Source organism: Corythoichthys intestinalis, chromosome 7 (assembly GCF_030265065.1).
Source record: "Corythoichthys intestinalis isolate RoL2023-P3 chromosome 7, ASM3026506v1, whole genome shotgun sequence".
Lineage (NCBI taxonomy): Eukaryota > Metazoa > Chordata > Actinopteri > Syngnathiformes > Syngnathidae > Corythoichthys > Corythoichthys intestinalis.
The window spans coordinates 44,643,143-44,656,127 of NC_080401.1; the positions used below are offsets into that span (position 1 = coordinate 44,643,143).

Sequence of the window (12,985 nt, forward strand, 5' to 3'; positions counted from 1 at the left end):
TGTTGAAGAAACGTATGCGGCGATCCATTGCCGACCATGACGGTACGTGACGTCACCATTTTGTTTCGGTAATACTTCACTCTGATCGGCCGAATGATTTCGTCTGTGTTAAATTCTGCTTTTTTCACTCTTCATAAAGCCCAGAATTTAGTTTCTTGAACTCATTTGAGTCAACGTTTATTGCAGGTCCGCAACTCGGACCATAACAAACCTAACAACACAGACTTCCTGTGTCCGTCAACTATATCTGTCCCTCGGGAAACTCAAACCCAAATAACAATAGTTCCTATTGTTACTGTCGTGTCGACAGCGATGAGCTCTCTCGGATTTCCGACTTACGTTCTCACTTTCATTTTACCGTATTAATCCATGGAAGAAACAATGAATCATCATGATGAAACGAGCAAGTTATACAGCAACCTTTAAAAGAAAAGTCACATCTGTTTTGTTTTCTCCTAGATTCTGGTAAGTTGGAGAAGTTGTCAAATCATATTATTATAGTAAATATTGTCAGTTTATGGTAATGTTTTGAACTATCAATGTGCTATGCTTGTGCTGTGTTTCACCAGTCAGTAAAATGACATTTCTGTATCTGTACACGTGCTCTGTTTTCTTGTATTCTTCTGTTTATTGGTGCTAAAATTAGGGTGCGCGTTATAAACGGGTACAATAATTTTCCCTAGATTTTACAAGTAAATTTGGGTGCGCATTATACCCGGGTGCGCCTTATATTCGGGAAATTACGGTACATATTTTCCTCACTGAAACTCAAATCTCTTTAGAGAAGGGGTAGGTAAAGTCATCCAAACAGCACATATACACAAACATCCATGCAAACTCTTAGTTTACTTAGTCCTCAATGAAGCTCACACGCACGTCACAGAAATACAAAATGTTTACCACCATACCAACATCCTTCCCTCTCGAATGTCCATTCTGCATTTATGGTGATGCTTTTTCAATGATGCAACTCATGACCGTTTGTGGGCAGATCAATTCATGTTTTATGTGTTTTTAGAACAGCATGGTCAAATGGTCCCAAAAGCCATATGGTCCCCATCACTGTTCGAAACCAAGACCAGCTGTTTTAATGAGTTTTTCTGGAGTGAGTTTTTAATTATAGGCATGCCATAAATACATACACACGCAAATTCATTCACGTATACAGAGACAGACGAGCGCAGCTAATGGAAATAATTAATTGAGATGTTAGCACAACAATGCCTGAAACAATAAAACCATTAGGAGACTCGACCACATAAAACGATCTACAGTGGATGGAGCAGGCAGATCTTCTGTCTGACTAATTGAAAACAACTTAGTGTCTGTAATAAAGAGGCAAATGAAAAATGAACAGTCCCTCAGCGAGATATAAACGTAAGCATTTAACTGGTATTGTTTCAGCCAACAAAAGCACACGATAACCATATACAAAACAGCCCCATTGTGCCTAGAAATGAACTACATTTGGACTCACCAAACTGCTGAATGGCCCTGTCTGCACTCCAAGGTAGCTCCAATGTCATGTGGACACGCCGCCGCTGGTTTTTCACCCGCTTGTCCGCCTGCAGGGAAATTCCAGAGCTGGCTGCTTCGGAGATGATGGCTACCAGCTAGAGGTAGAAAAGGACTTGGATTAAACAATGTAAAGAGCTACAACTGAGAAGCACCTCGAGGAAAAGTGCGATGGATTGACCTCCAACTTCACTGAAATTTCACATTATGAAGGAAATGGCAAATGGTGGCAAGGGATGAATAGAAAATTTTTCCAAAACTAATGATAACTGTTTACGAACACACGACACTTAGAAGTACTAGCTCTCAAAAAACATGGTGCCCCCAGTAGTCCATGAATTACCCATGAGTTTTTACCACTGGGCTACTGAGCCTGCAAGCTTGCGTTCAGGGTCATAGTGTTGTTTTTGTCTTTGTCTCTTAGACGAAAATACTATTTAGTCTTAGTCATATTTTAGTCATTTCAAAATGTGTTCGTCTTTGTCTAGTTTTAGTCGACAAAATCTCATACAAATTTCGTCTAACTTTAGTCGACACTCACTCAAAATGTTTTCGTCTGTAAAATTCAAATGTTTTAGTCCAAAAATAAGTAAAGGTTTCCAACAATTTTGAATGAACATAGACATACGAGCACATATTGTAGCTTCTACAAGGACAACGCCAACTCGGTGATGTTACTACACACTCAACAGGAAAACTAGTTCATTGATTTTACTTCGACCCACCTAGAAGCCATGATATGTGTGTAAAAAAAAAGCTGACTGAGCATTTAAAGCAGTAATGTGAAGTAATTTCTTCACATGCCAAATAGGGTCACAAGTAAAGTAATTAAACATTGTCCAACAAATAAATCATGAAAAAATAATTTATATGTTGTATATTTGACAAAATAATCGCGTTTCCGAAATTCGAGCCTGAAAGGGGACGAACCCGGAAGTGATACGTCACACCGGGAACGCGATGGCACCTCCATACATACGGCCGCCATACAAAGCCCTTCAAACAATGATTCAAACAGCGATATAAGCGATAGATCAAGCGCAAGGGAGGAGATCCAAGTTTTTGAAGAGTTGGAGGAAGAAGAGGAGATTGGAATTTTATGTTATTAGCCAGACGCTAATCAGGATGCAAACAATGTGCCTAGACTTCCTGACATGGAATGGATACAAGACCCATCGAGATTACAACATTGGTAAGATATAGGCTGTTATTATTTTCATGATTTGAAGATGCAGAAATTTGCACATAATTTAATGTTTTTGTCTATCTGATGACATTGTTAAAAAAATAATAATCAGACTTCATGTTCATTTTGGCAGATCCGGCAGCTCTCGTGTATATAAAATAATAATCTAAAAATGTTGGGGGGAAAGAAGGAGATGAGTCGTTGTTATATCTTGACCGAGTGACCCACACGACACCTTTATTGGCTTTTACAACTTTACTCAACGTCTTGCCAACTGACTCTGAACAACAACTTTTCTCTCTTTTAGTTAAGGAGTAAGGCACAAACAATAACACATCTAAATGACATGCGTACACTCTCCTGGTGAACTCCCGTATTACAACTAAATAATATCCACTATATCACAGTCGCCGATGGCTTTCTCCACTTTATTGTGGCAACAATAAGAAAACAAAGTGGCGTCTAATGGCGTGAGGAAATGTAGTTTTTTCACTCAAGCGAACAGATTACAAAGCACCACTTCAGTGTTGTCCCGAGACTACATTTCCCATGATTCACTGCGTGGCCTGCGCTCTCGCTGATTCGCTGCCAGACATTAAAAGCAACACTTGTCACCTGTCAGCGGCTCTAGCGAAGCGGCGAACCGTAGAAATGCAATGCAATGCTTGAAGCATGAAGGTGGAAATACATAATACAAATACAAATAAATAAATAATAAATAAACTCACCGGCGGTGTGTGTCTCTTACTGCAACGTGACCGTGAATTACCGCGACGCCGACCCACTTATGTGCACATCCACACCCCTTTCCCGATTGACAGTGGATTAACCCTTTCGGACAAGATCGTAGATGACGCACAATTTAAACACGCTTAACCTAGCGAACGCAACAACAACTATGATCGGGGATAGCCTCGGCTAACGTCGCTAGCTTATACTGTTCATTCCACATCAGTTGGCAGCTCTGCTTTGACAAAGTCATCAGTCATCTATCCAAAAATCACACTTACTTTTTGGCAAATCCTTGATCATAAGCAGACCGGTTAAGGAAGCAGGCATCTTTGAAGTGTTTGCAGCAGAGAACACTACTCGATGATGGCATGAAATTCATTCGCTTCGTGCGAACGAAAGATGTCCATTTACGTGCCCTGCTATCCTTTGGCCACTCATACAACTTTGTTTGTTGTAAGTTGTTTGTTTGTTCTCAAACTTCGTTTGAGTGAGAACAAAACATCGCCACACACCGCCGTGGCATCTTACCGAGAAGCAATGCAACAAACAATACTGTTCTATGGCGGACTTCCCTCGCACTTCCCGGTGTGACGTGATTTCTGAAGATTGCCGAAGAAAAACATTTTCGCTGTCAAGGGCGTTGCTATGGGTTAAACAAAGAATCTGGAAGGGTTGCGTTAAAAAAAATAATGAAAATATGCTTATAAATGTTTAGCCATTGATATTATTCAAAAACATGGTTGGCCAACCTTAGTTCACATTTCCCCTTTAAGAAGATGCTCGCCATGCTAAAGTTGATGCTAATGCTAACGCGAATGCTATGCTAACGCAACGAGTTACATTTAGTGTGTGATGATCACTCAGCACAGACCTTTAAAGCAACATTGCATATTCTCTCTTGCCAAAAAAGAGAACAAATCTTACCATGTGTTTCCAAACAAGCAAGATGGAGCGTAGCCTAGCTTGTAACACATCCTAAATTCCGGTAAGGAGAGTGAGGGAGTGGCGCAGCATCTCACATGAGTGACATGACCCAAACACTGCAACGATGCAAGCTGACGCACTCCACGTACAATATGAAAATGCCACGCATTTTAAACATATGACAGAAACTGCTGCATTTTTATCTTGTAAGCTGAAACTAACATTCGTCTCGTTATGTTCTAGTCTTCCAAGCCACGTTTTCAGCCCGTCATCGTCATGAAAAAAATTGTTCATCGACAAAATATTATATTCATCGTCATTGTTGACGAAAACAACACTGAGGGATACTATTCCCTATCAAGCAAATTCCAATAATAAGTGCAAAAGCTGAAACTGACCTTCTCTCCACTCATAAAGCGGTCTTTCTCCTTGATGTTGATGTGGTCGATGGTAAGACCCTGCTCAGCGCGTGACTCGTAACGGACGCTACCGTCAGGACGTCGCACCACACGACCCTTACGCCCAGTCATCTGTTTGGCAGTGGAAGAAAAATGTTTAATATGCTCAAGTTCTTTCAAAACCTACTGCACGTTTCTTGCTCACACCTCAGAGACTTTATCAGGCCCTCCAAACTTATCAATGAGCTCGTCAAGTGTGTTGAGAGGTAGTTCTTTTCCAAGTTCTGCTATCTTGTTCAAAAGATCCTGTTTCATCTCCTCAATTCGGACTGAATATCCACATGAGAGAATGTCAGACACAGTGCTGGGTGTCACTTCACCATGACAATAATGACAACAACACTTACCAGTGTGGCAGTTGGTATGGTTGACAAAGATTACATCATCGTTGTCTAGCAGCGAGTCAGGCGAGGAGTTGGAATCGGTGTCCATGCCATCAGAGTCAGTGCTGCTGTCATCGCTGTTAATGCTAATGATACCGCCGCTGTCCACCGAGTGCTTGGGTACTTTGGGATGGCGAGCTCGAGGCTTACCTGTCGATTACATCAATGAGGGGTTACAAAGGGCAACACTTTTAACCCTTTATAGGGCACTGATTTAACTCATTGTCAGCCACTGATGACATCCAACCAATTTTGACTAGGATAGAACTCTCAATGGCACTGAAATATGAGCACTCACACCCAGTTTAAATGAACTAGATTTCTATTATTGTCATTGACAGGTAAATTTATCATGTTATTTATGGCGGAAAACACTCAGGTGATTTGAAGTTCCGCTCTGAGACCCCCAATTCAGCCAACTTTCAAAATTGTCCGATATGCATGTGTGATACATCATTGGAAAGCTTAAAATCTCAATTTTCTGGGGGAAGAAAAATTTTGAACAGGAGGGCATTTAAAAAAAACTTTTTTTTTTAAAACAGCAAACCCTACCTGGAGGTGAGAGCACGCGAGAGCAGAATTACAGACGCCATGACTTAAATGAGATATTATCGCGTACTTACCTTGATTCGATCCAAAATCTCCATGTAGCATGTATCACTGAGTGTCAAGTGCCACAGCTGGATTTTTTGGGGATATTATGGGTGAAACATGGTAATAAAACAAGGTTTGTGATGCAGAAATCGCAGACATCGAGGTGTGTTTGAGATGTTCTTTTCCATATATTTACCCTTTTAAACCTTTTTTCCAATTTTTCTTTATTTTGATCGATTATTTATCATCTAACATATTGGAAAAAATGCGACAGAAACAAAAATAAATACAATTAAGCGATAGTTATGAGGTAAACATCCGTGACTTTTTTACAGACGCGACTTTTTTCATTGTGACGTAATTTGTTTAAAAGTTTACAATATGCGAGTGAATGATTTTTTTAATCTTTTTTTTTTTTTTTAAACGAAAGATTAGACAACAATTAATGATAATAAGCTAAAAATGACAGACATATTGAATAATGAATATATTTAACTACCTTCGTTTTATGGCTGGGTTGAAACAAAAGCGGTTGCGCGACATCTGTAAATGGCGGTTTTCAGGGTAAAACGGGCAAATTAAAAATAGTTCGGGGGCTTAATGCCCCATGAATCTGCTATGGCAGCATATAGACATATTGTTCTATCAAATACAACAGTTGTTTTGCCTTAAAATACAGCAATTTCTTTTAAAGAGGAGTGCAAGAGCAGAAACTGCTTTTTCAGTCTTGTCTGTGTTTTCCGTTTTCCGCCTTATTCATATTAACATAAGGCGGAAAACACAGACAAGACTGAAAAAGCAGTTTCTGCTCTTGCACTCTTCTCGCTGCTCACTGCACTCCTCAGAAACTACTGTATTTTAAGCCATAACAACTCGTGTTTGATAGAACAATACGTCTATATGCTGCTATAGCAGATTCATGGAACATTAAGCCCCCAAACTATTTTTAATTTGTCCGTTTTACCCTGAAAATCCCTGTTTACAGACGTCGCGCAACCGCTTTTGTTTCAACCCAGCCATAAAACGAAGGTAATTATTTATATTTATTATTCAAAATGTCTGTCGTTTTTAGCTTAGAATCATTCATTGATGTCTCATATTTCGTTTAAAAAAACAAAACGACTTAAAAAAATTATTCACTCACATATTTTAAACTTTTAAACAAATTATGTCACAATGAAAAAAATGATGTCTGTAAAAAGGTCGCGGATATCTACCTCATAACTAACGCTTAATTGTATTTTTTTTGTTACTGTCGCATTTTTTCTGATATGTTAGATGATAAATAATCGGTCAAAAAAAAAAAAAAATTGGAAAAAAGGTTTAAAAGGGTAAATATATGAAAAAGAAAATCTCGACCACTCCTCGATGTCTGCAATTTCTGCATCGCGACCCTTGTTATATTACCATGTTTCACCCATAAAATCCCCAAAAAATCCAGCTGTGGCCATTCACAGCCGTGTCTTGACGAGTTTTTGGATCGAAACGAGGTAAGTACGCGATAGTATCTCGTTAAAGTCATGGCGTCTGTAATTCTGCTCTTGTGTGCTCTCACCTCCAGATCGGATTTTGCTGTTTAAAAAAACTTTTTTTTTTTTTAAATGCCCACCCGTTCAAAATTTTTCTTCCCCCAGAAAATTGAGATTTTAAGCTTTCCAATGATGTATCACACATGCATATCGGACAATTTTGAAAGTTGGCCAAATAGGGGGTCTCAGAGCGGAACTTCAAGTCACTTGAGTGTTTTCCGCCATATACATAATTATTATTATTAATAGATAATAAATTTTTAATGACATCACATTTCGGGTCATGTCAGCCTCTGTGTTAGTTTTTAACTTATCAAAAACAATCACTTGACTTATAACGAACGGTATGTCCAGAAATGTTACGTAGATAAAGCAGCAACTTCAAAGTTCAACAAACACTGCATTATTTTAATTTGCACTCCTTTTGTATTGTCTTTTATTGAACACATTTATGACCATCTACTTTTGGAGATTCCATTATTAAATTTTTTTTTTGCTCTACCACACAAAGCTTAAACTCACGTTTTCTTTTGACCCCGGGTGCTTTCTCCCGCCGCTGCTTCTCAGAAGGGAAGTGTTTGGTAACAAGGGACTGGAAAACTCCCCTGAAGGGAAGAAAGCAAAGCTGTTCGGGCTCTCACAAAGTAGCTCAAGATACATTCCTTGTTTGACAGATGCTCGTAGGCAGATGAACGTGCAATGTGTGATTTAATATCCTGAATTTGAACACAATGTGCTTAAGGGTGAGAAGCTGGTGACACCCACACATAATCACACAAAGACGTCTCAAAAGCAAATTGTACAGGCTCACTCACTCAGCGGCAGAGACGAATCTGTCAAGATGGCCGTCATTCTCATCTAAAACTTCTCTAGTGCGTGACTCCCCGGTAGACTGCAGGCCAATGACAATACACTGTAACAGGAAGTAACAAATGAAATGTTACCACCTATGCTTATCAGAAGAAAACAATGGAAAAACATGCTTTCATTTCCAGCGCCAATATGTGAAATTATCTCCAGTCTGCCTCTCCGCCTGGTCATTTCCACATTGCGTGCAAAGTTGATGACTCAGTTTTCCAGCGATTTGTGCTGACCTTTCCTGCCTCCAGCTCTTTCTTAGCCAACTCCACCAGGCAGCGGACCTTGGCAGCGATACAGAGGTATTTGAAAAAACGCTGGTGTGACGACCAGAACTGGCCCCACAGGGACTTCCTGCTAACCAGGCCCAGCTCGTCGGCGGCACGCATGAAGACCTGCAGTGCCTCCGCCCACTGAAAAGGAAGGGATACTGTTATTTCAATTTCCACGTGTCGGTGATGCTGAATTGTGAATCACACTCACCAATTTGGCGGCTTTATTGTAGACCAGCTTGAAGTCGCTGTCCAATCCGATCTCTTCAATCCGGAATGACACCCCTGAGAAACTCAGCTGCCTGGCTATGTACATCCCGCTCACTTTCATATCCATGGCAACAATCTCCATGGCACCAACCCCTCTGTGGATGAAAGGGATATATAGGTGCATGTCAACACATTTGAAAAATGTGTACATTCTCTTCAATTGACATAGTCAAACTGGAAGTTCATATCACAGTGGTGAAGATGTGACTGAGTTGACAGTTTTTTTTTTTGTTTTTTTTTTTAAAAACAACTTCTCCCTTACTTTTTTAGACCGCCCGGAGCGTGGTTTCAAATTCTTGCTTAAATTGTTCTTCTTCTTGGGACAATAAAACGGCTATCCTCGTTATTTATTCATGGACGGGTCACAATGAAATTTGGTAGGTATAGTCCCGGGATGTATACGCATTGATCTTCAGAGCCCGATCTGTGATTTTTTTTTTTGTTCTCAGGGCTGATTAATTACACTAAATGACTGCGGATTTATGGTTGTTTGGAGGTTCCTAGTTAGTCAGTAGAGGGAACAGGTGGTCATATTTCATTTTGAACTTGTTTTAAGAAATGAGCTGTCGTGCGGTTTCTTTTTTGCTTCGCCTTGACAATTACTTGAATTTGAAGTTTTTGAAAATACGCCCCCTACGGATCGGTCTCCGTTTCCCATGTCATGTCAATAGGTTATGAAGTCTATGGCAAAACAATATCAAAACATTAACTAATAGTGTCAATATTGTGGTATTACAACTCTGAAGGTATATTTGAACACAAATGGCACAGCAACACATGTGAGCAAACAACAATATTAGGGCTGCAGCTATCAATTATATTAGTACTTGATTAATCGATGAACTAGTTAGTTCGAATAATTGGGTAATCGTATGAGGAACATAAAAAAATACCTGAGCTGAGCCTCAAACAGTATAAAAAAATAAATAAGTGATGTAAGTACAACAAAAGAACAAATGGCTAACTTACATATCAAAATTACGCTAGCTTAACTTTTTTTTAAAAAAAACACATATTCCCACAAAAAAGGCTAAATATACCTATAAAATAAATTACGAATGCATAAAAAAAACATTTGCTCAAACAAAAACGTAGTTTATGTTGGTCTTAACAGGGCGCAGCTGGATTCAGCCAATTGAAATGAGTTTTGTCATATTCACTGATGCCACTACAGGGCAGTGTATCCACCCAAATCAATAAAACTAAATGCAAACACTTTCAAAGCAAACCATTACAACCCCCAAAAAATAATTAAACGAATACTCTAAGCTGCAAAATTTAATTTGAATCTTTTTTTCCAATCGAATTACACAAGTTAATAAGAGTAATCGTTGCAGCACTAAATAATATTCGTAGGCAAATATTCTTTATCCTCTCCAAAAATTACAAATCAACAACTAAACCTAAAACCTACAAAAAAACCTACAGTTTATTGAGGAATAGCTACATGCACAATGAATCTTTTAATCTGTTATTTTCTCATCAAGTCAAAAGACTAAATATTCTGAGTGAAAAGATGCTATATCACACATGCCCATTTGAACCTGGTGGTTACCCAAAACACAAAATTAGCAACACCTGTGGAGGTGAGAGATCGATCAATCAAATGACAGCAGTGAGTCGAACCTTACACACACATTGACCCCCCCCCCCCCCCCCAACAAGAAAAGTCATGTTGACTAAATTGAATAACACCCTCGCATTAGCCACTATATGGGGAAATATTCTGCCTCATACAAGAACAGGAAACCCTCATGATTTATGAGTCATTTCTAAAGTATCAAATGCCGCAAACCTCTTCTCGATGGCGTGCAGGAAGTCATCGAAGGCCCTGAAGGGCGTGCCCTCACCCCAGATACCAAGGCGGCTCATGTAGATCATGTTCTTTGGCTCAGAGGCACCTGGATGTCCAGAAAGTACACCAAAAGTTTATTTGCATTGAGTTGTACCGGTTGAGCCTCTAAAGAAAACCGGCGTGACTTAAAAGGACAGGCAACCAGGGGGAGGAAACATTTTTCTAAAGCGTAATAGTGGATTAAGACGTAAATAAAAGCCAGTATTCCAAGGAAGTTGTTGGCATTTAGTGCGGGCAGACATTTTTATCAATGCTGCAACTGTTTTAGCCAATCAAGTGAGTATCCCAGATTTCTTGCCGTTCCTCATGACGTCATTAAAGGGATCCACGGAGAGAAAGACTTGTAGTTCTTAGAAGAAAAACGTTATCATGAGTTATAATAATTTGATATGAAGACCCCTCTTGATGTTTTCATTTTTATACAATTTGTAAAATTAGTTTAACTAGTAGGTCGCCATTGCTGTTGACGTCCCAGGGCGGTGACGTCACATTGTTACGCTGCCGGGCTTCCAGAGTATGACTCTCGCGACATAAACATGTCATCTGTTCAACCCTTTCAATTTGAACCCGAGAGGAACCTTAATGAGCATCACAGCACTGTCGATATTTCACAAAACGAGCAGCAAAAGAAAAATGAACAGGAAAGACAGGATGAGACGAAACGAGAGTTCTGCCAAAATGTGCCTTCAAGAGGCGAATTTGACACCCAAAGTACCGTATTGGCCCGGATATAACACTATGTTTTTTGCATTGAAATAACACTGAAAAAGAGGGGGTCGTCTTATATTCGCGGTCTAGACATTATACCCATTCATGATGCTAGATGGCGCCAGATATCATTGAAGCGGTGTTCTGTCATAACAGATCCCAGCTACTCTCCCCATTCACGACGCTAGATGGCGCCAGATATCATTGAAGCGATGTTCTGTCATGGCAGATCTCAGCTACTCTTTTTAGTTTAACCAGTTTGCATTATTTTATTGCAATGTTTTTCCTTATTCAGACTTGTTTCAAGACTACATTTACAGTTAGACTTCACTTTGATGGTTAATCCAGTTATTGCAATTTTGTTGTTTTATCACAATAGATTGGTTTATTTACATTTCAAAAACCAGAAGCCATTCATTTATGAATGTGATTGAAGTTTAGTTTACATATTTAAATGTTCAGATATTAAGATTTGAATGAGGCAAAATAACATGCTTTTTCTCTCAAATATATTGTTATAATCATTTGTTTCAGATGTACTGTAATTATTTTCTGTATAAAAATGAATTTGGTGTTCAAAAAGTCTTTTGTTCAAACTTGAGTCTTAATAAAGAGGGGGTCGTCTTATAATCAGGGCCGTCTTATATTCAGGCCAATACGGTACTTCCGTGCGCTTTCAGCTTGTTTTGTTTAGATGCATACAGACAGAACTTACTAAAGATGCCTTAAAAATATTTAAACATAGTAATATCAAACAAGGGTGGTTTAAATACGCTACGTGACTAATGTGGTCAACATATCAACAATCTGCTTTACAGCTACCACGAGAATGAATGAATGAATTTATTGTAATCAGAATCATTGACAGTTACAGAGTGTGGGATAGTTTGGCCAGAAAGGTGAAACACTGACACAGACTATGGAATAATTTGCCTGAAAAAAGACGATGACAGACAATGGAAGACGGGAAAAAAGCAAACGCTTATCGTGACCCGTCCCCCAAGAGAAAACACAATGCTTAAAAGTATGAAAGGGAAACACACAAAAAGTATTTTGAGGCAATGAAAAGGTAATGACTCAATAAAAACACAAATAGTAAGTACTCGCCGCTTTTAACTGATGTGCCCATGTGTTGGACGTCTCACCGCATAGAAGGAATTGCAGAAGACCAATACTGTTCGTCTAGTGAGTAACAAACTATGTCATCACCCTGAGTGTTCAATGCCCGCATAAAACATGGCACCCTCAGTAGGTCAAAATATATACTAAATATTATACATTTTTGAATCAATGGCAGTATTTTATGTGTTTCTACGAACATATTTTAGTAAAAGAAAACAATTGTGGCTGATTAGAAACTACAAGTCTTTAAGTCAGAGGTTCCCTTTAATACCCATTCCACCTGTGCTCAAGTCTATCAAGAGTGTGTAGGTGGGTATCACTGATGTCAAATTATGGTGGTGTTCTTAAGTGTGTCATTTTTGTTGTTTAAAATAATTTCCTCCATTATCAGACATCTAAGAAAATTGCGATTTATATATCTTAATATGCTGAGCAACTCTCTTTCAGATAAATATCATTAAAACGCTGTTCCTTTAACCCTTTATTGGCCACACTCATTTGACCCATTGGCTCCAACTGACCGTGCGAGATGCCCAATCCATTTTGATTGTTAGAGGCTGGCAGTGAATGACTGCTGCC

The 12,985-nt window shown here is 39.1% G+C and overlaps 1 protein-coding gene across 5 annotated transcripts in view; it reads right to left on the reverse strand.

Moving 5' to 3' along the window:
* Window positions 1-12,985, reverse strand: part of sbno2b (strawberry notch homolog 2b) — a 147,224-nt gene that overhangs the window by 29,312 nt on the left and 104,927 nt on the right. For 3 of the 5 annotated variants that reach the window (XM_057842270.1, XM_057842272.1, XM_057842275.1), the window contains 8 exons: window positions 10,517-10,622; window positions 8,663-8,816; window positions 8,416-8,592; window positions 8,137-8,234; window positions 7,844-7,926; window positions 4,963-5,348; window positions 4,756-4,887; window positions 1,478-1,613 (listed from right to left, as the gene is read on the reverse strand). In XM_057842270.1, coding sequence (XP_057698253.1) covers window positions 1,478-1,613; window positions 4,756-4,887; window positions 4,963-5,348; window positions 7,844-7,926; window positions 8,137-8,234; window positions 8,416-8,592; window positions 8,663-8,816; window positions 10,517-10,622 — 1,272 coding nt within the window. The remainder of the gene's footprint in view (window positions 1-1,477; window positions 1,614-4,755; window positions 4,888-4,962; window positions 5,349-7,843; window positions 7,927-8,136; window positions 8,235-8,415; window positions 8,593-8,662; window positions 8,817-10,516; window positions 10,623-12,985) is intronic. The other 2 variants (XM_057842271.1, XM_057842274.1) reach the window with 1 other exon arrangement.